The sequence below is a fragment of the Excalfactoria chinensis genome, chromosome 7, assembly GCF_039878825.1.
Source record: "Excalfactoria chinensis isolate bCotChi1 chromosome 7, bCotChi1.hap2, whole genome shotgun sequence".
Taxonomy (NCBI): domain Eukaryota; kingdom Metazoa; phylum Chordata; class Aves; order Galliformes; family Phasianidae; genus Excalfactoria; species Excalfactoria chinensis.
In genome coordinates, this window is record NC_092831.1 from 26,714,418 (window position 1) to 26,739,848 (window position 25,431).

A 25,431-nucleotide genomic window follows, 5' to 3' on the forward strand; every position below is an offset into this window, starting at 1 on the left:
GTGCTGAGCGGCCCCGCCGCGCGGCCCCCTCCCCTCGCGTGCCCCCCCTCCCTCCCGGGTGAGGCGCGCGGGGCGGCGGCGGCGGCGCGCGCCCGCTCGATGTGTGCGTGCGTGCGCGCGCGGGGAGCGCGCGCCTGCGGGCGGGTGCGCGCTCGCGTGCGCCTCAGTGTATGTGCGCGTCTGTGTGTGTGTGTGCGTGTGTGTGTGTGCGAGGGAGTGAGTGCGCGGTGCGTGTGTGTGAGGGCGGCGGGCGGATCGGTTTCTCGGGGTTTGACCAGCTGTCCCAGGCTAACCCTGCTCTCCGAAGATGGAGGAAGTGCCGGCAGGATTACCCTTAGCGACCGCGCCGCTGCCTCAGTTTCCATAGGCGGCCGCGCACGGGCGCGGGGCGGCGGCACTAATAAAAACACAAACAAAAGGGGCATGGAAGTGATCCACTGCCTGCGCTGCTGAGGTAAATCTGCGCCTGGCGGCCCCCTCCCCGTGCCGTCCCTCCCTCTCCCTTCGCCTTCCCCCGGGAGCACGGGGGGCCCCGAGCCGAGCGCGGCGCGCAGCTCCCCGGCCCGACTTGTTGCTGCTCCCCTCGGGGACGGCGCGTGTGGTGTCCCTCCCCCCCCTCCCTCCTTGCCGTCCCCCCACCCGGCTCTCCCGGCAGCGCTCGGTCTGCGCCCCGTTACTCGGCCCTGCCGCCGCTCCCTCGGCGCCCGCCGCCACCTGCGGCCTGAGGCGCGGCGGCCGTGCGTCGGGGGACTGAGGGGAGGGCGGGGGGTGGGGCGGAACGGGAGAGGGGGAAGAGGGTCCTAAAAAAATTAATGGAAGCGACGAGGCAGGACTTGGATCACTTTGACAGGTCGTGCCGGGGGGGGGGGGGGGGAAGGAAGGCGGGCAGCTGCCCGGGGCCGGAGCAGCTCCGGGAAGTTGGCCTAGGCTGTCCGCCCAGCGGTGCGCTGCCGCCCGAGCCCCCCCGCTCCGGTTGCCGTGCCGATTCGGAAGGAACCGGTGGATCAAGTTTTTCTCTCTCTCTCTCTCTCTCTCTCTCTCTCTGCTGGTTAATCGCATTGCTGTAGCACCGGCTGACCTCCCTCCCTCTCCCTCCCTCTCTCCCTCCCTCTCTCCCTTTTTGTTCTTCATCTTCCTTGAAAGTATGTGCCATTCCTGAGCGGCTCTCCCGGCGGCTCATCCCGCGCTGCCCGGCTCCGCATGCCCCACCTGTAAGTGCCGGGGCGGCCGCCTCGCCTCCATCTCCCCCCTTTTTCCTTCTCCAACTTTCCCCACCTCGCCGTGTCTCCAGCGCCTCTCCTTCTCCCCCCCCCCCCTTCTCGGCTGGAAGGCTGAGCCGCCGGGATTCCCCATCACAGCCTGAAAACGGGGAGCAAACTTTTCTTTCCTTCCCCCTTCTCCTCTTCCCGACTTTTAGGAAATAAAAAGAGAAAAGAAAAAAAAAAGAAAAGAAAAAAAAAAAAGAAATAAACCCCCAACCGGTGCTTTAATTTTGGTTACGGATGGTTCTGTGCCTTTTTATTCTTTATTTTTTTTCTGTCTTCCTCCTCCCTTCCCGTTTCTTCCCTTCACTCCATTGGCTGGGGTGCTCTTTCCCTGTTGCTTCTGATGCCTCTCTCTTTTCTCAGTGAGTGCCTGCCTACCTGGACTAGGGGGAACAGAAGGTAATTTGGGAGGGCTTGAGGAAGCAGCTTTGCCCATTTTGGAAACTTCTTTGGAGGATTCTGTGTGTTTTTTCTTGTTGTTGTTTTGAAAGTCATGTGGAAAAATCAGTCACTGTAGAGAGTTTGATAGCAGCCGGGCAGGTTGAAATTTAAGTGTTATGTGCTGAATGCCTTGGGAATTTGATCTGCTTTATACCAAAGAAGAACACAGAGAAAAGTATTTATTTATTGGGGGAAAGGCGGGAGGAAAGCGGGTTGAGGGAGGGGGAGGGAAGTGGTTTTGGAGACAAGAAGTGAAGCTGCCTGTTTTCCAGTAAGTAATGGAGAAATTCCAGGAGCCAGGGCTAAATATACTTGGCGATCAATACAGAAATGGCTCATTGTGAATAATTTAGCTGCCTGGTGCAGTGAGAGTTTTGAAACTAAAGGCAAAAAAGAGGCCGTGGAGGGAGAGAGGAAATAAAATTCTCCTCTGGTCATGTTGGTTTCTTAACTTTTCCAGTTAAAAGAACATAGTTAAGATTATTGATCCCTTTCTGTCTCCTTTTTTTTTTCCTTTTTTTTTTTTTTCCCTCAATATATATCAAATGATAGCTAGGGGGTGTCATTCTATACAGTTACTTGGGTTTCTGGAAAGTAATAGCTTGTTCTGTGTCAGCAAAGTGCTTCCAGAAACTTTAAGATTGCTTCATGCCACAAAATGCATGGCCTGGGAGCATTATGTGTGATGTTGGGCCCCGTGCTGGGGCAGATCAGCGAGGTGAGGAGGAACAGGTGCGTGTATAGGTGTGTGTGTGTGTGGTGCTGTGAGGCAGGGGCTGGTGGCAGCAGGCTGTAAGGGACACGAGCACCGAGGGCTTTGTGTTGTTTAGGGCAGAGTGGGATCTCCCGGAGTAGGTGAGGAAAGAGCAATTGTTAATAGCGCCAACCTCCTGCAAGTCTGTTCTGGCTGTGAGAGCTGATAATTCCTTAAGCGTTACGATCCTGGCTTCAAAGAGACAAGTAGAAACTCGGGTTGGGGAAGCTAAAATGAGGTGAAAACAGTGAGTGGGGTTTGGTCAGACCAAGAAGATCCCAGCACAGCCTGCCCAAGGGTCAGCTGGATTTCTCCGATGATTGGCAGGGAGGGTTTGGTGCTTTGAAAGCGAGCACATGCACCACGCGTGTGTGTTTCTCTAGGCAATGGTTGCAACAGCAGCAAAATGGGTATAACTACTCAGGGCTTTAAGTAAGTGTAATCGTTTAATGGTTGATACTGACAGGTGTCTTTGAGGGTGTACTTTTCTGCCTTGCAGCACTGCACTTTGACTATGGAAGCAGAGGCTGCTGATGGATATATAACATGTAAGTAGTCATTTTATTTGATTATTCTATAGTGCTTCTTTTTTTTCCCCCCGCTATCTTTCTCTAATGCGGGCACCTGAAACTTTGGCTTCCTTCTGTACTGTCTTTGCTGTCAGATGCCACTGAATTAATGGCATTTAAACATAAACTTTGTGTGTGACTGAAAATTGTGTGCGTATGGGTGCGTGAGGGAGCACCTCACCAGCAACTTCCCTTGCTTTTTGCTGTGTGTTTCTCCTGCTTTCTCTGTGTTAGGGCAAAATGTCTTATTCTGAGTGCATTGTTTAACTGTCAGCTGACCAAAGGCTCCGAGGGGAAGGTCTGTCCTGTCAAGTAGGAGTTTAGTCTCCTGCTACCCTGTTTTGATTCTCAGTGTTTGCAAATGGAGAAGTAATACTAATTTCTGCTGAGACAAAGAAGTTGGTCCAGGGTTTTTGTTAAGGGTATCTGCAAAAGGCTGGTGACGGGAGGTTTGAGGGAGCTCCTAAAATCAGACTGTCAGATATTTCGTTTTGGCCACTGGGAATCCAGTGTTCACAGGTTTTGGAAGGCTTCCCTAGTAAAGGGAAGACAAACAGGGGTGCAGGGAGCTGGCAAGGCGTAGTTGTTAATCATCGGGTTGCTTTGCTGGGATGGAAACTTACGGGTGGCTTATTTTGTGAAAGCAGGTGACAATGAGCTTTCACCCGAAAGGGAGCACTCCAGCATGGCTATTGACCTCACCTCAAGTACACCCAATGGGCAGCATACCTCACCAAGTCACGTGGCAAGCAGTAAGTCTCTTTTAAACGTGTTTCTCTCTGGCAACGTTTTTGGGTTAGTCGGGGTCCTCGACTTGCTTTCCTGGTCTTAACCACTTCTGTAGGCTTTGCCAATAAGGGAAGAGAAGGACGGGGTAGGCTTCTGTTTTCTTGTTCGTGCTGGTATCTCATCTAACCATGAACGGGATTACCAGTCTGAACTATCCCCAAGTGGCATTTGAGAGCTGGTCCTTACCTGTTCCAGGTAGGAAAACTGTGAGTTTGACATGTGCCGGTATTGTTTTGTTTCATCGGGTTTTGCGATCCAAATGGAAATTGTTGTTGCGTTATTTTTACTGTATGCTGTGCTTCCAGAAGCAGCTTCATTTGAAAACAAACGCTTCTTATTTACAAAAACGTTTTACTCTGGGAAAAGTATTAAGTTGAAGTACCTGGGTTTGACGGCAGGTTGTTTTTTACTGTACCTTTCGGAACTTTCAGCATCCTATTCATTAGCTTAGCTTTGCCTTGGCGAGTCCAGAGATGGCTGAGGTGATGGGAAGTTTATGGCACTCAGCAGTTGACTCGCTAGCACTCTGAGAGGATTTTGTTTTAGAGTGTCTAGGAGGAGACTGAGAAAATGTGAAGAGATTTGAGGTACTGAGAGCAGCAAGTGCTCACAGGATGTTTGTAATTATTTTTCACATGATAGTACAGAGGTGAATAAATGTATTTGATACACGATTCATAAAACTAGCATCCTTTCCTTTTAGTGTGTTTGAGTGTGTTTACTTGGAGTTACAAGGTTGTGCTGACATCTTTACCTTAGAGTCCCTCAGTACTTGTATTAAAGTGTATGGTGGCAGGTGTTGCTTACAGCACACTTTCAGAAGGTTCCTCTCTGCACTATGTGATACTAATTTTCTTTCTAGTGTGTATGCTGTAGATATGTATGTACCTGATGTATCTTTTTAAACTGGCTATATAGTATTTTCACCAAAAATCACTGAAGAAGAAGCAAGCGTTTAGGGTTGCCTGCTTTAAAGTACGTGGTGTATCGCCTTCCAACTCTTTCTTACTGAGAAAAAGATGTGCCTCTCCTTTAAGAATTTCTTCTTTCCTCCTACAAATTATGAGTAAAACACAGTTTTTATGAGCCTTTAAAACTGAGGGTTATTATGAAGAACTCCCAATTATATATACATGTTGCTGGAGAGTATGATTGCTAATACTCCGGACTGAACTTTATATGACAACCTATCATAATTCAGCATCTTTAGACAATTCCAGTGCTGTTGCAATGGGATTCTGATGTATTTTATTATGTTGTAAAAGTTTTACTACTCACTTTCTTCATTTTCTTTGTTTCCTTTTTATTAATGGGAAGGCTTCATAGGAAGGGGAAAAAAGCTCCCTGGTTTAAATCTTCTTTATAATCTAGACTAAAAACCGGAGTCAAATTGGGGAATTAAAAAGATCCAGGATGAAGTCATGCAAAAATACTTTAACACATTCAGTATTTTTGCGTTCTCTGTGTTAACGTTTTGAATGGTCTTTAAGTGTTGTTAGTTTGTGCAACACATCCCTTGGTGATGGTCTTGCTTTCAGATGTGTTTTGTGGTATCTCACAGGTGTCTCAGTTGCTTTCATCACTACTGGCTTTGTGTTGAGCATGCACCGCTGTTGAAAAATGAGGGGCTCTATCTGGGGTTCTTAAGCCATGCAGAGCTAGAGCTTCTGAAATGTGTTGTCTCTTACATTCATTGCAGGCGCAGGAATGTTTTGGAGTGAGGCAGTTTGTCTTAAGCATGGAAGGTATTGATTATGGGTTGTCGGCTTTTGTGGCGTCTGCTAAGATGGTTCACTTAAGGTTTTTGGCCCAATCTTGAAGCTAGCTCACATAGGGTAAATCACTAGGCTTTGCTTCAGAGCTTTTGGCTTGATGTGTGGGGAGCGGGAAGCCCGTCTAGAGGTGAGGTGGAATGGCTGTCGGTTGTATTATGTGCAAGTTCAGCTGCTGCTATGGGACTGAGCCATTGTCCATCCTGCTGCAGTGCTGCAAGGAGGCCCATGAGGTAGCAATGTGTTGTAAGCAGAGGAGATGGCTGTGTAAAGTTGAGCATGGTTTAATTTCTAGCGGAGTTGCTGTTTTGCTGCTGGTCTGCCACTCAAGTGAAACCCAAGGCACACCATCCCAGCTGGGTATCTCCCCGGCTCCAACCTGAAACGTTTCAGTCCTGGTTCTGTTGCCAGCTGTCCCAAGGGAGCGGGTGGCCCCGTTTTGCTTTGTGCCCAGGATATGCACCTGCGGGGTAGAGATCTGCATTCTGACCTTTGTTCCTGCGTTCCATTGAATCATTTTGAACCACAGCTCTTAATTTAGCTTTAATTTGTGTCTGCCTCAAACGGAGACAAAACCATAAGAAGCAAATTTCTTGGATCTGTACCGAAACGACTGAGCAGAGCTCTCCCAGCAACTGTAAAATTATGCGTTAGGTAAAGAGTTCTGTGTTCATTAGCCCCTGGCAATTCCATGTTAGTAGGAGTTCTGGCTGGGCTACTGATGCTTTTGGGTTCGGTTCCAAAAGGTTTCAGGTTAAATATTTTGGCTCGTGCTGGAGAGTTGTCTGCTGCATCCTTTAACCTATTATCATTTTCAAGTGTCTAGACTGCATGTATAGGTTATAGATGGGGCCGACACTCCATTTTCCTTGTGAATGAGATGATTCTGAAAGATAAATCACGGCAAATCACCTGTCATAGCTAATTAATGATCTTACACGCACCTTACGGTATGCATCTGCCTTCAGCAGAGTACTCTATGTATCTTGGCAGATGCTCTGTTCTAAAATACTTCATTGTAGTTTTATGTAAGCAAAGATTTAAAATACATGTAAATAGTCAAAGTGAATAGGTTGATAGATCATCTGGCTTTCCTCTACAGCAAAAGGCAAGTAAGTGCTATACCTGCTGATCAGGGCTTGTGTTTACATAGCCTCGGATCTGGAAGTCTGGATTTTGTTTAGAACTTCTGTGAGGGATTGCTTTTGATGGGTGATGCTTGGAAATGGGTATCTAAGGGCTGCTCAGTTAACTCCACTTTGGTGCTGAACAGTTCACTGTGTGGCCGTAAGCCATCCTCTGGACCCTGCAGAGTTCAGGGGAATCAGTTTAACACTCACTGAAGGCAACAGGACCGAGTTGCAGGTGATTAGGAACTCGGCATAGGAACCGGCATGCTAATTTAAAAGCAGATAGGGAATCTTTATAAAACAAGCTCTTAAAAGAAATAATTTCCAGCCACCTCCTCAAAATACCACGCTAAGTTCTTACTGTAGTTATTAGGTTTTGTTTTTTTTCCCCTGGAGATTAAAATGGGCTTAGAAGAACACCAACCTTCAGTGCTGCAGGGGCACATGTTGGTTTGCTGTCTTGATACAAAGTGGTCACTTTCTGTAGGATGGTGGCTGCTTCTCTACCGCAACTTGCCTGATGTCCAATGGAAATTAACAGCAGTCAGTGACAGAGGAAATTTCCTCTTAAATTAGAGACTTCACAGCGAATGTCCTAGATAACTGTCTTATCTCTGCTTTCATAGACAAGAGGAGCCCTTAAACGAAATGGAGTCAGAACAATCATAAGTATCAAACCCCACATCTGATGTTTGAAACTGATTAAAATTGTGGTTTCAAGATGTTTATAATAGCTTAGGAGTGTTGGTAAGTTATGAGGTAATTTATTAAGAAAATACATTGTTGGCCAACTCAGTTGAGGAAAGTAATGAGGTGATTCCATTTACTCCGTGGGGAATGATTCCGCTGTTGGGACAGCCATGTTAAGTGTGCGTGATTTCTGTAGCAGTGTTTAAGGTCTGAATCTGGTGAGAGGGCTCAGGCAAAGTTTTGCTGAGAAGTGGCCAGTACCGTAATCCCAGCAATTGGGCAGACTGCTGGACTAACTGAGATACTCTTCTTACTTTTCGTAGCATCAGAATCCTTAGTCTTGATTACTTTCGTTTTTCAATTGTACGCTGCCATAGGAGCTCCGCTTTATCACAGTTGAGCTGCTGTGACCGGTGTGTTTTGTGTATCACCACTGTGTCAGCACCACATCTGTATGTATAACTGTAAAGCCTCTCTTTTGGAATGAAACTACATAAAATTAGGGACTGCTCTGTGCCTCAGCTACACACCGAACAAGCCTTGCTGTCGCCAGAATCTACGGCCGAGGCAAGTAAGCCTGGACCTCATTTTGGATTTCTTTTTGGCTCAATATGTGCTTTTTCTGTGCATGAGGTGATTGAGGCTGAGCCTCTGCTTGAGGCTTTTCTTTAGTTGTGGTGGTTGGGGCTGGCTGGACTGGGTTGCATGGAGAAACATGTTGGTGCTTTGCAGCAGTTACTCCCTGACACATGCACTGGTGCATGAAGAATTCTGGCAGCCTGGCTGTTGCACTTATAAGTGGAGATAATCAGGTTTCCAGTTCTTCCAAATATCTGCAAAGTGTGAAACGCTGCATATGGTGCTAAAAACTTGGACTGGGTTACCTCGGGATGCTGAGGAATCTCTTTGCTCTGAGTTTAAGGAGTAGGGTAGTTAACATCTCAGATATCTTTGATCCAGCCTTGGTGCTGGGGTGCAGACTTCTGTCAGTCTACCGATGTCCTGCAGTCCTCATCTGACTTCCCTGCCTTGACAGTGTGATGTTTTAGAGGACTCAGCTGTGGGATTCTGTGGTGCTGCCTAAATACAGATGTACCTGTCGTTTCACAGGTCGCAGGGTGGCGAGTTTAGACATAAGAGAGGAACACAATAAAGTGTGGCAGAGAAATGAAAGAAGCAAGGATGCTTACAGGAGAGTTTAATTTAGTCTTTTAACCTCCGATTCACTGAGAATTGCTTTCTTGAAGTTTAAGGAGGGGAAAGAAAGATGAGGCGATGAGGGGACTTTAAATCTTCATCCGCACATAAGCAGTTGAAGTTCTGCAGCGTTGTTGCACAGATTTAATTTAAAAAGAAATAAAAAAGAAAAACATTTGCTGGGCGCCTCTTACTTTGACGTTAATCCGCATCCCACCAGACCCTTCGTGTTGGGGTGGTTAAAATCTTCAAATAGTTCCCCTGAGACGAGTAACATGTAGTTGAACACAAGGCAGTTACTGAAACAGCGTGGGGTTTTTTTCTGTATCTGATGTCAGCCTGTCTCAGGCATTCCCGCTGGAATCAGGTACTTGGTTGTAAAAACATTCCTCCCTTTTGGTGAGTGTTATAATGAGGGTGGAGTGAACTGATCAGTTAATCTCATTAAATAGGTTTTTATTCATTCTGATGGAACTCTCTTGAGAGGTCATCTGCCAGAGCTTTGTTGCAGCACACACCTTTCTTAGGGAGCTTCTCTTATTTTCTGGGACTGTCAGGTTCAGTTAACTTTCCTTGGTACACGCCCTGTTACAACACTCGCTGCTCTTGGTAGCTGTGGAGTCAGCATGTTTTCAGTATTTGCTTATGGAATTTCGGTTCCTTTTCAGACATGCCAACAAAAAGAGCAACCGTCGTCTTCTTTGGAACGGCCATTTGACAGCAGCTGTAGTGCTGGATACCTGTTATAGAGTGTTCTGTCTTTTGCTTTCCAGACCTTTGTGAAGGTCCCACTGTGTGTTTTCTCTTGAGATTTAGCCCTTTTTCCTATTTTCCTGCGGGCCATTGGCTCTCCCCATTCTCCAGCCAAATGTCTCTTTGCAGGGCTGGGCTTTATTGGTGTAAAGGCAGCTGCCCGTGTTGTCCCCATGCATTAGTGAGGGCAAGAACCGCAAGAAGAGAATTTTGGAGTGATGTTAATTCTAGCCAAGAGGAAAAGACAGCCGACTTCTGCTTTTACTTCATTGCGCTGTGGTGAATGAAACTCCTTGCGGGAGGTCTGCCTTGAGGCACCTCTGCAGAAGATTTAGGAGAATGCAGTGCTGCTGCTTTCGATAGTAATGAAGCCTGTTACCAGCCCGTGGTGCTGTGCCTGTGCTATGGCATGTTGTCCCCTGCCTACAGGCATGAACTTGTTTGGTGTCTCAGGAGCTGAGTGCTGCATCTCAATGGAAGGAAGCACAGCTTTGTGTATTGCTGAGAAGCAGTGAGACTTGGTATACATGGCTCAGATCTAGGTGACAGGAGGCTAGGTTTTTCTCCCCAACTCTTGTTGCTGTAAGGGGGTCTGTTTGTGTGTTTTTGTTTCTTTGTTTGATTGTTTTCCCCTAATCACAGAGATCATTTATCACTTGGATTTGAAAAGCATATATTAGGCTTTGTGAAAAGTCACTAAGGTTTTGTGGAACACTTAATTCCTACAGCCCCACGATCATACTTATACAGCAGTACCTTAATACTAGTGTAGCTTATTTCCTGTTTCATGCTGAAATAGCTGTGGTAGTCCTAAAGCACCTTATTTTGCTATGATTATGTTAGAGCAACCGTAACATTTTAACTCTTCTCACCCAGCTGAGCATTACCAGGTCTGTATGTGGACAGCCCCCTATTTATACCACGCAGCAAAACATGGCCTTGATCTGGGAGCTAGCCCCACATTACAGGCTCCTGGGCAGTGCTGTGTCAACCTGTGGCTCTGGAGATCTGTAATCCCTCAGAAGCAGAGTGACATTAGCAGGAGCTCCTGCTGTGAGCATACCCTGGCTGGGCAGGTCATCTGCAAGCAGCGTTACAGGTAGGACACTGGAGTGTGTTAGAAAACCAGTGATGCTATTCCTGGTAAAGCATGGGGTTGATTCATCGTTAACTTTTGCTTCCTCACTACCTTTATTTTTCTGAGTCTGCTTTCCAGTGTTTGAGTTGATGTTCCATTATTCTGGTGACTGCTCTGGTATGGCACACTATGTGCACTGCATTTGTTCTTTTAGTTCAGAGCAATTATTGAAGCATAATTGCTCTGTCCCTACATGTAAGCAGAGGCCATGGAGCTCTCTCAGTGCTCCTCTGGTGTGCATATGGACACCTCCCAGTGAATCCAGTTATCGGTCAAATCCCCTTGCAGGGACTGTCAGTGTTGCTATCACTTGTGTGGCTGTCCTGGATGTGAGCGCAGCTACTGCAGTGGGGCTGAAGGAAAGGGTCTACTAATGATAATCTTGCTGTTCTTTTCCTTACTGTCACTGGGCTAGAGGAGGAACTGTGAGGATTTGGCTCTAGTCTCCTTGCCAAAGCTTTGTGCAATGAAGATAAAAGTCCCAACTGTGTCTTGGTGCTGCTTGTGTCAGCCCTTTGTCCTGGGGGCAGAAGTCTGAAGCGGTTTCCAAAGTAAGCAAGACCAAGTGAAGCACAGCAGAGCACCACCTTATCTTCCTGTCCTCTCTATCACCTTTTTTCTAATGAGATTTCTTCACATGTGAGGAGGAAAGACTGGCCATGTTTAATCTCCAGCCTATGATAGATCTGGGGAGGGCTTAAAGCAGGGGTGATATTTTACCTGTATAAAATCCCGTGTATGATTGAAGCCTGAGTTTCTGCTGAGGAATACTTTATTGTGTATCCCCTTTGTTCTCTCCTACTTGAACAACAACAAAAAAGTATTATCCTAAAGATACCTATGCTCAGTGATAGGCTGGGGACTTCTCAGCTCCTTTTTAGCCATGTTTCTGTTGCATTCCTCTCCATGTCCAAAAATGCCCAAATTATATGATAAAGATGTTGTTTTTCTCGGGGGATATTTGTTCCTTTGGCCCATGAAAGTCAAGTTGGAGAGTGGCACAGAAAGCTGGCTAGAGAAGCTTGTGGTATGCCTAAATTCTTATAAATGATTTTTTTATAGCCACTTCTTGGCATGGGGTGTTTGTATGAACAGTGAGAATTTCCACCTACTCTCCCAGTGCCTAACTCAGCCTCCGGACAAATTGTGATTAATTTTGTGAGCAAATGTGCTCTCTTAGCTAGCAGTGTATCCGTAAAACACAAACCAAGAGAATTTTTGGTCACTACACCTGGGTACCCTCTGGACTCCAGCAGCATGAATGAGACATCAGTTCCTTCTGCCATCCAAAGAGGAGCAGCAGAATGGTGTGAATTCCCTTCTTTTGAAAATGAAACAAGTTGATTCTGTATGAAAACAGCGAGTTTCGTTACACAGAAGAGAGATGAGGTCTATTCATGTGAGGAAGAGTAACTGTTCTCTTGAAGTCATGGATGGTTTAAAACCTTCCAGGAAAGAGCTTGCAGATTCAAGACCATATTTGGATTAGCAATGCAGTTTGGGGAGAAGGAGTAGGCAAAAGAAAATCGGGTATGGTTTTGTTTCTCTTTTGTGTCTTTGAGACGTACCTCATGATTTCCTGAGAAATAGATATCCTGTAGCATTTGTTTTGCTTTGTGCAGGTAATGCCTTCAGAAGGATGGCAAATGTGAATGATTAGCAGTTGTGCATACATCTTTGCTCTGTTCCTAGTTATGGCTCCTGCTCTGTGCACTAGTTACATGGTTCTATCTCCCCAAAGTGGGTCATCTTTACCAGGTGTTTTAACCTTGCACTAGAGCAGATGCTTCCTGGGTAAGATTGATACACATCCATACAGCTGTATGGAACCATCTGTGCTATCAGCTTTACTTGATGCACCCTGTTTGGAAATTTTCTCTAGTTTTAATGCACAGTCCTTTCTCTCCATCACTGTTAGGTGTTATCCTTCGGATAATCTATTCTTATAGAATTTAATGTAATAATATCTCCTCATTATATCATGCCTTTTCAGCAATAAATCTTGCAGAGCTTCACAAAGGATGCCTGTTTAAGAGATACAAATGGGCGAACAAAATTATAGGCTGAAGAGGTGGAGATAAATTAAAGGAATTAGTATGAGTTCAGCTCCTATAGGTGGGAGGCAGTCAGCTTCATCGCTTGTCTGTGTGTGCTTTAACATGTCGGATTATAGGTGGTTCTTGAGTTCAGAAAAATGATGTGCTATTTGTATAGCCAAGGGTCGAGTAGTGTGTGACACCTGCAGGCCGTGAGAGCTGTCTGGGTTCACTCTGAAATCTGTATTCTGTCAGTTGCACAAGATCTTTATTTCTTCAAAATCCCACGTGCTTGTGTACGAATCCCAAGCTGGGCTGTGCTCAGGGTATAAATGCTATCACCAGTCAGCTGTCTGTGAAGTAGCCTGCACCAGGTAGGCTGGCAGCTGGTGGGGGAAAGAAGTCTGCAAGTGTGTCCAGGCTTGGCTTGTGACAAGTCTGTGCATGAGTGCTGTGTGTAAATGCAAGTTAAAGGCACTGCACGGGAGTTTTGGTCCAACATAATAGAGATCTGCAGGCTTGAAAAATATTATAGTCGTGCAAGTCTTAGGAATCCAGAAAAAGGAGGGAGATGTGAATTTGGTCTCTGCTGAAGGGAAAGCTGTCAAGTGCCGCTCCTTTTAAATGTCAAAGGATGTGCTGCATGGGAAAAAGTTGTTGGAAGGCAGTCTCTGTGAAGTCTGTTCCTCTCAGGACCTGCTTCTTGGTAGATGCTTGTGCAGGATCACCTCACTGCTAGGGCTGTGAGACCAGACGTGACTCAACCTATCAGCACGCAGCACGGTTTCAGGTTGCTGTCTTGCTGCTCTTAAAATGTTAAAATGCCGTATGAAGGTATTCGCTTTTTCTCCTCCCAGTTTTGAAAAGAATGAAACGCTTTAATGTCATTAGTGCCGTTGTTATTTAAATTTAGCTTGTGACTGGTAACCATTAAATATTTATAGAGAAATCGATAGCAGTGAGATTTTTTGCTGTAGTAAATATATATCACATATGTATTCAAAACCAAACCAGTGCATTCCAGGAAATAATCTATAACAATGCTCTGTAAAGTACTCATGTCAAGATACTTTATCAGTGTCCCAAATGCAGCCATTTCTGCAGTGGAACCCTGCTTTTAAAACGGCCTGGAGCAATGCTGCCCGGTGCCTTAGGGAAGGAAGTTATTGCAAAATCCATCTGAGCCCTCCTTCCAGGGCAGGAAACTTCCTGCTCTCTGGCCGTTAAGATCTCCCTTACCTCAGAGGAAGCCCAGCCAAGCTGGGAATCTGCAGTATAAAATTTCACCTGTAGATCAATAATTAGAAATAGTTTGAAGCCAATACCTCTTCATGCATTTGGGACTTAAGCTGTCATCGGAGGCAGGCTAGGGCCCACTGGGGTGATACGGGGAAAGGTGTGAGAGGTGTGGAATGCCTGGCACACAGGGAGGACGAGTTGCCAGCTTCCTTCGGAGCTTCTGCGTTGCTTCCTCTTGCAGCTGTCAGTGGAATAAGGCAGGGGGCCTGCAAGGAGATGACCTGAAGTAGTTGTTGTAGCCAGGTGTTCTGGAAGGGAGAAAGCTTCCTTACGAGCTGGAGGTGAAATTTGAATGTATAATTATAAGCATCGTTTATAATAATAATTCTAATTATATACATAAACACTCTAATCTACTACAGTGTAATATGGGAACATTTGCTGAGCTTTGGCTGCTTTCAGATAGTGAAAATAAGCTGGTGGTTGTTGGCCAGGGTTCAGAAGCATTTCTCAAAATCTTGCACACGATATGAACATCAAAATTTTGTGTGGATTAAGCAGTTATTAATTCTCCCCAATTATCCTTCGGATAAAACTACAACTAACTCATTAACTAAAATTAATTGTAAATAAAGCTGATCTGTTGTTGAGAAGGCTAATTAGAACGGTAATTGTGTAATAATGATGCATTTAATTTCAGATTGTGGATTTGAAAGCTACTCCTTTTGGCAACGGTAGAGTAAGGTGTTCCAAAATAAAGCAGGATGCTTATTGCTGCCGTTGTTCTCTTAATTAATACTGCTAGGATTCCCTGTGCTTTCCCTCCTCCTCCTGTCCCCCGTAGGGCACTCAGAAATCAACTCTGCGCACAGTGGCCAAGCTGCAGGTGGACCTTGTTGGGTGTGAGGTGAGGAGTGGAAGCGCTCTGCATGTACCTGGCATTGCTGTTGCAGCACCGTATCCCTGAGCTGTGGGAATACCGCCTGTGCTTTTGGGATTTGCTGCCGGCTCGCCATGGAGATGCATCTGGAGTGTCAGGCCAACAAAACTGCATTGTGACTCATGTTTTAAAAATGAGTGAGTAATTTTCCATGCAGTTTCATTACAGTATCTTTTGCCCCAAGGATTATTTACTGTAGATATATTTTCAGCAATTTTTCACTACGTAATCTGGAATTTTAATTGGAGAGGACCTTATTGTTTAAACCTGATTGTTTAAATCAAATAGCATTTTTGTTCCAAATTACCTTGATCTAACAATAAGAGCATCACCAGTGCTAAAATTGGCAGTGTACCTGTTAGTCTGCACGCACAATTTCTTGTAATATTCTTTTCTCCAAATCTTTTAAAACACTGTTTTGAGCTGCTTTTTAGCAAGATGTTTTAACAAACTATCACTTGAATCACTAATGAAGAAACAGACATTGAATGCAGAGTACATGATTCACCTTTTCTCATCATTTATAATGTGCAGATTTGCTCTGAGTTGATTGAGAGGGGATTGCAGTACTGAAGGGATGGATTCTTGCGTGTTCCTAATAACCAGACTTGAAGGGAATGTTGATTATGAATATATTTTACCTGTCTTCCCTGCAAGTTTCTTTTCTGTGTGTCCTGGTTCATGGGGTGGGGGGGGGGGGGATGTAGCGTGTTTTTAGTTACATCACTAATATTAGAACTGAGTAATCGGGTGGCTTTGGCAGCAGTCTCATTTAGAAATTGGTGGTGAGCAGATGGCTCACCAAGTTGGCATGCCAACTCCAAACTTTCACAATCATGAGTCAAGTTTTAAATCGCAAGATTGCCTTACGTGCCATGAGATTTGTCTGTGTGTGTGTGTTTGTTTTAATAAATGTAGTTTTCGATGTAGCTTCTCATTTCGGAGCTGTTTTGCAGAGGCATGCCTGTTCAGCCTCTTCTAGGGTTGGAATGCTTTTTTTCCTCCCCTTCTTGTTTTGATGAAGTGGAGATTTTTGTAGCCACCTACCTGAAAGTCTTGGTGCTAAGAAGAAACGGCGTGTACCAGGCTAACGATCGGGGAAGTGAGATTTGGCAATCCTGCTTGATGTCAAATAGGTAAATAGTAACAATCATAATTTTAGCAACTCCTGGTCTGTAGGAACAGCAATTGGCTGGAAATGCATTGCTGATATCTGTAATCTTGACTATGCAAATCTGTGCCAATTTGTTTGTTTCCTGAGCGCGTGGCTTAAGCATTAGGCAGCGCAGAGTGCAAATGTTACATTTTGCAATGCAAGAGTGAATATTCTCTGTAGGCAAGGCAGCAGTGATTCCAAAAAAGTAAGCTTGAGTGCACAGATATTCTCACTGTGAATACAGTGAAGTTCTAAAAGGGTCAGATCTTGATCCATGTGATAGTTTGGACAAATAGTAATTTAAGGATATATTTATTTCACAGGCAAAACCCGTTCCTTCAGTTAAGAGGGATATGGTGTATATATATTTATATATATGGGTTATACTGCCTGACTGTGGGACCTGTTACAGAATGATAATTGGAACTTATTTCTGAACGGTTCCACACAAAGTGTGATGTTGTAAACGCTACACAACTGTGTTTCATCCATAGTCATGTAATTGGTGTGTGCAGCTAATTAGTGCGTTCTTCAATTTAGGCCCAGGTTTTTGGAAATGTCTCCTGTTCTGGTCCTGATTTAGCAAAGCTCTTAAACAGATGATTAACTCCCATTGGCTTTAATAGGACTTAAGCACATTCTTAATCAGGGCCATTGTGTCAAATCACATCTCTTGGTGACAATCAGAACAACCTGCCAGAGCTGCAGTAAAAATATCTGCAGGTCTTCCTTAATTGCGGATTGCTGTTTCTTTAACTTGTGAGGCATTTTGTTTCAGAATCTGAAACGGCGTGGATTTCTTTTTAAAGCAAATGCTTATTGTCACCATCTAATTGTATGTGTAAAGTTTAAAGATTTTAACTGGTTTGGCAGGAGGTTGTTTTCATCTAATCTGCTCCATACACCTTTGAGATGGAGAAGAAGAAAATACACATCTGAGAATGCCTCGCTGGTGTAAAAATGTCAGCGCTGATAGATATCTGTGATGGAAAATTTGCGTGGGAGTAATAATTTAGTAATAAAATAGGTCAAATTAATTCTTTTGCTGAAGGGGGATACCTTACAATAACCATTTTGTAATTTTATGTTTGACAGTTTGCTCTGCATTATGTGGATAGGTGGAGCTGAGATAATGTAATCCATTTCCAATTGTAAACAAGATTGCTTTAAGAGCTGCTGTAGTAAGATGCATGTTGGCTGACTTTAAGCTGAAAGGTAATTGCCTCTGAATATTAATGTGCATGTGGGGATTTTCTTTTTAATTCTGGGATTTCATCTTTGCCCTGTAGCAGCTCTGAAGAGGCCCTTGTTTTCCCAAACCCTACTTTGCTGCTAATTGAAGCTGATGGCAAGTGCTGTGCTTTGGGCCCTTTTGGTTTGTTTTTTTTCTGTGGCCTGTGTACCCTGGAGAATGCTACTTTCTTTCACTTTTTTTGTTTGCTAGCCACCTTGTGAGTACATAACATTTATTAGGAATGTTCTTGCTTTCCTGTGGTGGCTGTATCTAGGTGCTGGGCTAGGGGAGGTTATGAGGAAAGGGAAGAAGTTGCTGCACTAATTGAATTGTAGCCTTGTAGGTAAATGGGAGTTAAGGTGCTGATCCTGTGCTGTGTAGCTGGAGGACTTCCTCAGGAGTAATTTGGGACCTGATCCCCAGCTCCCAGTTGGAGCTTCTCCATCTGTTTCTAACCATCTTGGAGTGGACCTATATCATGGAGGCAAGACCTGGTTAGTGAAAAACTTAGTCTTGGGGAAGTCTCTGGTAATGTTTGTATGTGAAATTTACAGGCATGGAAGGGAGCATCAGGTTTACAACTGAGTAATAGTTTGCCTTTCCTCTTAAATTCTCGCACTTGGTTCCTGCGAGCATTGCTACTCACTGCTTGCAGTGAGACTCAGCACTAGGTATGAGGGGGCCCAGCCAGGTTTGTTCGTTTTTAAATGAAGAAACAGAAAAGAAATAGGGCATTTTTAGCTTGGATCGATTCCCTAATCCAGTGTAGTGAATGGTCTTACACTGAGAAGGTGATGGCTGAGCAAGGGTGGGAGCTTCTGCTGTTCCTTAAGAGGGCAAGGTACATGCTGACCTGTGCTACTGGCTGTATCTGGCAGGTCTGTAAATGGCTGTTCTGAGGGGTCATGCCTTGCAGAGAGATGGGGCCAGCAGCTGAGAGATGATGGCTTCACAGCCAGCCCTTCTGCTGGTCACCATTAGTTTGTGTTGGACTACAACCTTTTATAATGTCTGGAGTTAAACAATGGGCTGGAAGCAGGTGTTAATGGGTGGAAACCACCAGACATACAGAATCTTCCACATTCCTGCGCCATGTGCGGGCTTTGAGAACTTGGGTTTGTTTTAGAATGGTTTACAAACTTCTGCAGTGTCCAGTCTCCCGTGGTTCAGTCTGTCTACTCTTGAAGTCAATGGGAACCCTCTTAGTAATTTGGTTACTCCACTGTTGCGGGGCTACCTTTCCTAAATAAAGTCCCTTAGCTGTGGAAACATTTGCCTATAGGGCCAGCAGGCAGAAAAAGTGTTTGTGTGTGGGGTGTTTGTGAGTGTATCTTGCCCGTTAAAGAGCCTCTCTGCATTGTGACTGCTTCAATGCTGTGACAAAAATAATATGAATGGATTCTATTAGCTAATTAACCTGTTTATTAGTGGATTAAGTGTTATCTTAAGGGCAGCAGTTGGAGTCCATGTAATGAAAGTTGACTGGAGGTATGTCCTGTGGCTATGACAAACTTTGTTTTATAACAGCATGTATTTTTCAGTAGCTGCTTGCCGTGCTGTAATGTGGTTGGAGTGGGAGAAACAGAAAACTGGTCATTTCCCGGCAGATAGCGATAAGTTTCTACTCAGTCAGAATTCTCTATATGCTGTGATAGGTTTATAATTATTATCCTAAGATTGATGTCTTTGGGGGGAGTGTAAATTTGTGCAGCAGTAATCCATTAAGAAATCAATAATCATTCCATCCTGAAATGCAGTTTCTCTACAACATTATAAATGCACACCAAAGATTTGATTCTAGGCTTCCCTCTCCATCCCCTCCTCTTCCCTGAACTCCCAAGTTCAGTGTCCTTCACTGTGTCAGTAAAGCGATTACATGGTAGGACCCTTCTTTTCTGAAGGAAAAACAGGGGCAGTAATAAGAGCATTATCCCGAGAGGCTGTTAAACTTGTTGTGTGATCCTTCCTTTCCCGACAATGCTGTTTTGATCTTGGCAAATTCCTCCTCTTCTCTACCTGGCTTTTATCCCTGCTGGATGAGGATGATGAAGGTTCATGCACTGTTTCTCTGTGAAGGACTCTGGAGAGGAAGTGTTAGATAAGTGCAAAGTTGTGGTACGTGCACATTTCCTTCCCTTCGCTCTCCCTCCTCATTCAGTCTTGGTTTAACATCACACGAGTTTGACCGTCAGATGCTGCCGTGTTCTGCAGGACTTCCTTTTTTTTGCTCTGAGTTCTCCCCAGTCGGGCACGTTTTTGTAATGCTGTTGTAAGTAATCCTCTGATCTAGAGAGCTGGAAACCTCTTTATCTCTGAGTAAAGGTGTTCACAGCTGATAAATAATAGACTGTATGACGGAGACTGGGAGTACTACTTCAGTTTCTCTGTGCAAGGCTAGCTTATACAGCACGAGATACTGAGCTGGTCCAGTTTTGATCTTGCAAGGAAAATTGCGGGTGGGAAAAGGAAATGCTATTACAGTAGTAAGAATGCACTTACCTACTGTCTTCAGTAGGCCTTTCCTAAGAGCTATAGAACATGGAGTACTGATACTTTGTTTCCTTGCTGTTTGTTTTTCCTCTGTGTTTTGTTACAGTGGCTTGAAACAGTGTCTCTTTTTCTTGAAACAGTATAAAGTGCTGTTTCTAAACAGTGGTTTAGAATCATAGATTGTGAATGTTGGAAAAGATCTCTGAAGTCATCTAATCCAACCAACACCACCATGCCCACTAAACTGTGTTCCTAAGTGTAGCCAGCACAACTGTTGATTGAAAAATGGGGTGTTCCTTGTGTCTTTGTCTTACATCCATTTATTTTGTTATTCAGGTTTTGTTTCACCTTTTGGTTTCTCATCTACCCCAATGAAAACACACTCATCTTGAGGAGTATGGGCTTGCTCTTTGCTGTGAATTTCAGCTCTCCTTAACTTTGTGATTCATGTCAACACTCTTCTGTTGGCCTGCATGCCAGTCAGTTGGTGTCTCTTATATGTCAGTATTGTTCTTAGTAGTGAAAATGGCATTTCCCCCCCCCCCAGCTCCTGGTCAACGTGTGATACGGTAACAGCAGCTGACTGACAGCTGATTTTTCTGCAATGATTTGCTGAAGTGCTCATGCAAATGGTGTGTGGCTTTTCAGCTAAATAAGAAGACTTTATCACCTCTTTTTGGGTTTTACCCATGACCATTTTTTTCCAGTGGTTGACAGAGTGGTGAGTGCTGAAAGCCCAATATGGGCTCACAGGATGCTGAGTTTAACAGATAGGGCTCTATTAGCTTTCAGCTGCGTTTATCTTTACTTTACAAATCTCTATTTAAAATTACCTGCAAGTGGTTATTTTCCATTGTGGTTACTTAAGACTCTTCAGCTTTTGTTATTGTTGTATTTTTGAAGCCTAAAGACTCACCACCACGCATATAACTACTATGAATGTGTTTGTGTCCACCGGCAGCTTGAATGACAGGTTACAGAAAGTGGTGTAAATTGCTCTCAGGAACAAAAATTCTCCAAAGAGAAATATTTAATAAATTGAACTATTAAGAGATGCTGTTTCAATCAATAAGTTGGAGTTAATTGGCTGTGTACAAGGCATTTTTAAGCCATTCCCCTGAAGATTCTGCAAATTAGGTTTAGAGTACCTTTCTGGTGGAATGCTAAGCTGCTTTCAAAGGCTGGTTTTCAATAACAGTTGGTTTTTATTTTATTTTTTTAATGATTATTGTAAGAAGATTTATTTTTTTCAGTGTCCATTTTACGTTACAGCTATGTTGTCTCACTAAGTGAATTTAGCGTGGTTTAGGAACAGAAAAAGCTTTGCATTTCTTCTTTCGTTGTGTGCCTCTAGGACTATCCCATGCTCTAGTGACTACTAGACAGAAAACAATCCCCAACTACTCTGTGCTGTGTGGTGTTGTTTGTGTGCAATAACAGCACCGCAGGCATCTAACATTCAGTTCTGTGTCACCTCATTTTTCAGTTTTTATGGTTGTGAGCACTATCAGAGTCTCCCAAATGCAACATGCTGCCCACAAACTGGGTGTTAGGACCAGGGCTCCTGAACTTGTTAGTTCAGCGTGACATTTGCAAGCATGTTTTAAAACCATCTGAATTAAAAATGAACCCTAAACCTCCTAGTTAGTGTTAGGAGCAACAGGTAAGTTGTAGAAAGGAATTTCATCTGAAGGTCTCTAAAATATGGTTAATGGACATCAGATGGGATCCCTGGTGCTTTCAGAGAGAACTCTCTTGGCAAAAGCCCCTGCTGTTGGGATGATTTGCTTGGGAGTATTGTGGGCCTGACCGCTAGAGAGGGAATGGATTGCTGGAATATCTGTAGGTAGATAAGTCAGCTCCTGATGAACTGGTCCCGAGTGATTTAGTCAGCAACAGCCACAGATGAAAGCTGAAAGGCCTGTCCTCCAGCCGTGTGGTTGCTCCTTCAGACAGCATCTCCACCTTTATGGGTTGCATAGAAGAGCTAAATGGTTTTATTGGAGCGCTTCCTCTTGGTTGTTTGTGTGGCTTTTTTAGTTTAGTTTTTTGTTGTTGTTGCTGTTCTTTTCCAAATGTCACCTCTAAAAGTGAAGGTAAATTGTAAGAATGAAAGAAATCCTCAGCATAAATTTTAAAAGATTAAGTAATTTAAAGCAAAATGCTTTTTCTTCCTTGGAAATTATTCTTCCAGCTGTGGCCCACCCAAGGTCTTCACACTGACTTATAAGTCAGAGAAAGGCGATACTTTCAAACCAGTTGAGAAATGCTCCATTGGAGTGGAGAAATCATAACAAGCCTCATTGAGGCTGATTCTCACTAGCTCAGTGGGGAAGAGGGAGGGGGGTAAATCATTGAGTAGGTATATCTTCCATTCAGCAGGAGCTGCACATGATGGGATTATTAGTATTTCTAAACTAAAGCCCCTGACAGATCCTTGGATACTTAAAGCTGTTGTGATGCTTTACCAGATGGTTCAGCAACTCAGACTGGAATATCTCATTGGCTGGTGCCGAACAATGACATTTCAAACCCACACGTTCATTTGGATTTTAATTTTCAGGGGGATTAAAGCTTTTTGGAATACGGGCTGTCTCTTTCCATATATATTCTCGGCACCTTATGTAGTGGAGTTTTGCAGTGTCTTTATAATTGTGTGTTACTTCTGAAAGAGCAATTTGAGCAGTCGTACAGTATTAACTGCGTACCTGGACCAGCGGAGCACAGACGGGATAAGCGTGCAAGTTGTTGGCTGTTTAATGCAGCTGCTTTGTTTTATATCTGGTGGTAACTGCGTGAACAGGTGATTATGCAAAAACATGCCATTCTTGATGCTGTGTCTCTCTGTTCTTTTCACTTTTCAAATCTCATCTTTGAAGCCCCAATCCTGCAAATACAAATGCATTTGCATAACTCAATACAAGCAAAGTGTTGCTGTCTATTCCTGCTAGGAATTGAGCTGTTTGGTCCTGGCTCAGCCAAGCACTTTTAATGAGACCCCACAGCTCTGAGGGAGAAAATCAAAGGCGATGGGCTGGTTTTTACTCCCTTTCTGTCCTGTGGCAATATGAAAACAGGATGGAGTGCCCCTATGGCAAAATACAGAGATTTTCAGAGCCTTCCAAGTCAAGCAGTCTCTCTGGCTACCCACATGGCTGTCCTGGCTAGCGCTGGGGCCTTTATGCTACTTCTCAGCTGCCTTGAGGAAGGGATGGGAGTGTTGCATATTAAATTCCCTTGTAAACTCCTCGGGGCAAAGATTTGTTTGGTTGTGTATAGGTATATGGGGTGTTGATACTTTACCTTGTAGAAATGTAAGTGCAAGGATGATCTGGGGATTAGGGAAAGAAATCGAGCTTAGTATTTTAGGAATGCAAAATGTATTTATAACACTTGTTTAAACAACAACATTAATGCACATTCTACACAGCAGTGAACTAGGATGCTTTGCTGGCAAGTGAAAGGCTTTGCTTTCCTTCTGCTCTTGCTTACCCCTTGTGTCTTTGTTAATGTTGGTGGGGATGGAGTTTGGTTCCATTGAGAAGAAAAAGGACATTTTATGTAGTAATTTTTGTCTGTTAAGCTGGTACCTTCAATCCTGCTGTTCTTGATATGATTCGTTCTATTTGTGCATGACTGATGCACAGTGTTAAATAATGTGCGGGCTGGTTTTTTTTCTTGTCTGTTAAACAAGTATTCCCTTGGTTTGTCCAGGAAAGCTGACACATGTTGGTTCTTCACTCAGGGAGTTCTGCATCTGTCGACACTTCAGTCATAATCAGTTTAGATTTCTGCAGCTGATTAGTGTTCACCTCTAACCAAACTGAGAAGCTGCTCCTCCAAATGGTAACAAATAATATCCTAATTAGTTCTTTGCGTAGTGCTAGCAGGAGTCTTAGCTGCAAGCGACTGGTCTCGGAGGCCTTTCTGTTCCAGTCCACTGCCTGTACAGACTGTTGTATCAGCACTTAGGCTGGGCTTTTTATTCCCCCTGCCTCCGAATGCTCACAAAGCAATTAATTATGCACCTGACGATAGACATTAGGCACGCAACAGTATTCCACATACGGTTATGAACATTTCATTAGCACCAGTTGATTTATGGATGATAATGAAAGCAGGAGCAGGAATGCCGGGCAGGGCTCCAGGATTATCCCATAGCCCTGGTGATGTTAAGTGTCCCTGTGAAGCTGGCTGAGCTGACCACCCAGTGCAGCTTAAATGCCGCTGTGCTCAGAGAAGAAACCAGCGGGCTGGAGGGAGCAGGAAGCACAGGAAGGAGAGCAGCACAGAGCGGCTGCTGTACAGCAGTGCCTGTCCGGGGCTGACAGCGCTGGGTTTGACCAGGAAGTTTTACATGGGTTTATGCTTTTCTGAGTCCGATTAGCTAGTTAGCAAAACATGCCCATCCCTGTCTATTAAACTCTGTGTACTTCCTCTTAGCTGATGGGTTGTGGTGTTTGTTTGTTTTGTGTTTTTTTTTTCCTACAAGCTTGCTTTTTTAAAAAAACCAAACAAATACAATTGAAGGCGTAATTTGGTTAATAGCACTCACAGGGCATGGCGGAATATCCACTGTCGTTTTGCTGAGTGGTGTGGGCAACTGCAGGTAACCAAAATAGTGTAATGAATTAGACAATGAAAAGAGGTGGAGGTGGGGGAAATGCCTTAGGGACATGTACAGCTGTGGCTGTGCACTGAGCTTCGAGGCAGATAAATATCCAGTACTTCAAAAAAGGAAGTTTTAAGACGTGAATTGGCTTTTCAGGTTCAGTTCAATAACTTTTTTAATACTCTGCTTAAGTTTGAAATTGAGAGAGCCTGTTCTAATAAATGAACTGTTTCAGAAACATAATAGTAGCAGAAGTGCTGCTCCAGTGTGTGTTGCTGAACTGCTAAAGAATGTATGGCTGCTAAAATCAGGGACAGGAGAAAATCGGCACCTAAAAGCAAAGCTTGCTCCTGAAAATGATTTATTACTCCAGTTGCTGTTTCTTCTTTTGGTGCGGGGCTGTTATCTTCACTTTATTCAGAGCTGAGTCAAAGCAGCTGAGACAGTGAGGAGGGAGATTTTTAATGATTATTTCTTTCTTCCAGCAAACTGTTGACTAAGAACTGCTTTGAGAGGTTGAGGTAATTCCAGTTTGTGCTCAGGATGAAGTTGGCGTAAATAATGAATTAAAGAATCATCTAGGAGATGTAGCCGTTAATTATCTTTAATATATTAACATGTAAAACGAATGTGAGTAAATGAATTCAAAGCTGTTTTTAAAAGTGCAAAGCGGTAACAAGAATGTGCTCTGCTGTAGAGCTTGGATTCATTTGTGGAACCACCGCTTTCTGTGGGTAATAGTTCTTTTTGTTCAGGAAGCATTTGTGAGATCCTCATATGAGACAAGGTTAAGCTACGTTGTTTAAGCGTTTAAACTGAAGTTTCCTACTTGTTTTTTTCTTGAATCCCAACTCTAGAAGGCAGTTCAAATCTCTCAGTAATGAATTGATATTTCTTTAATAATATATATGGGTATATGTCATAAGCGAGAAGCAAAGTATACCTAATGTGTTCGGGTTTTGGAGCAGCTGACATACTGTTAATGAGATAGTTGTTAGTTAAACTGGGGAGATAAGTGGATGCAGTTATTGTAAAGTGCATGAGAAAATGTCTGAATGGAAGCTGATGGGAGTTCTCAGGCTACAACGAGTTTCCAAGTTCCTTCTGGTTCAGTCTCAGAACTGACTGATTTCAAATAGTCATTAATGAGTTGCCATTTAAAACGGTGAGTTACCAGTATAACTTCCCAGTCAAATCAGAAGGAAAGTTGGAAGCTTGCATGGGAG

At 44.1% G+C, this 25,431-nt stretch overlaps 1 protein-coding gene across 8 annotated transcripts in view; it reads left to right on the forward strand.

Moving 5' to 3' along the window:
- The first annotated feature begins 125 nt into the window (after positions 1-125).
- Positions 126-25,431, forward strand: part of IKZF2 (IKAROS family zinc finger 2) — a 109,922-nt gene continuing 84,616 nt past the window's right edge. For 2 of the 8 annotated variants that reach the window (XM_072341535.1, XM_072341532.1), the window contains exons 1-2: positions 2,938-3,008; positions 3,674-3,781. In XM_072341535.1, the coding sequence (XP_072197636.1) occupies positions 2,975-3,008; positions 3,674-3,781 (142 nt within the window). In that variant the 5' untranslated portion in view covers positions 2,938-2,974. Of the gene's footprint in view, positions 455-1,642; positions 1,665-2,937; positions 3,009-3,673; positions 3,782-25,431 lie in introns of those variants that run through there. The other 6 variants (XM_072341533.1, XM_072341527.1, XM_072341530.1 and 3 more) reach the window with 6 other exon arrangements.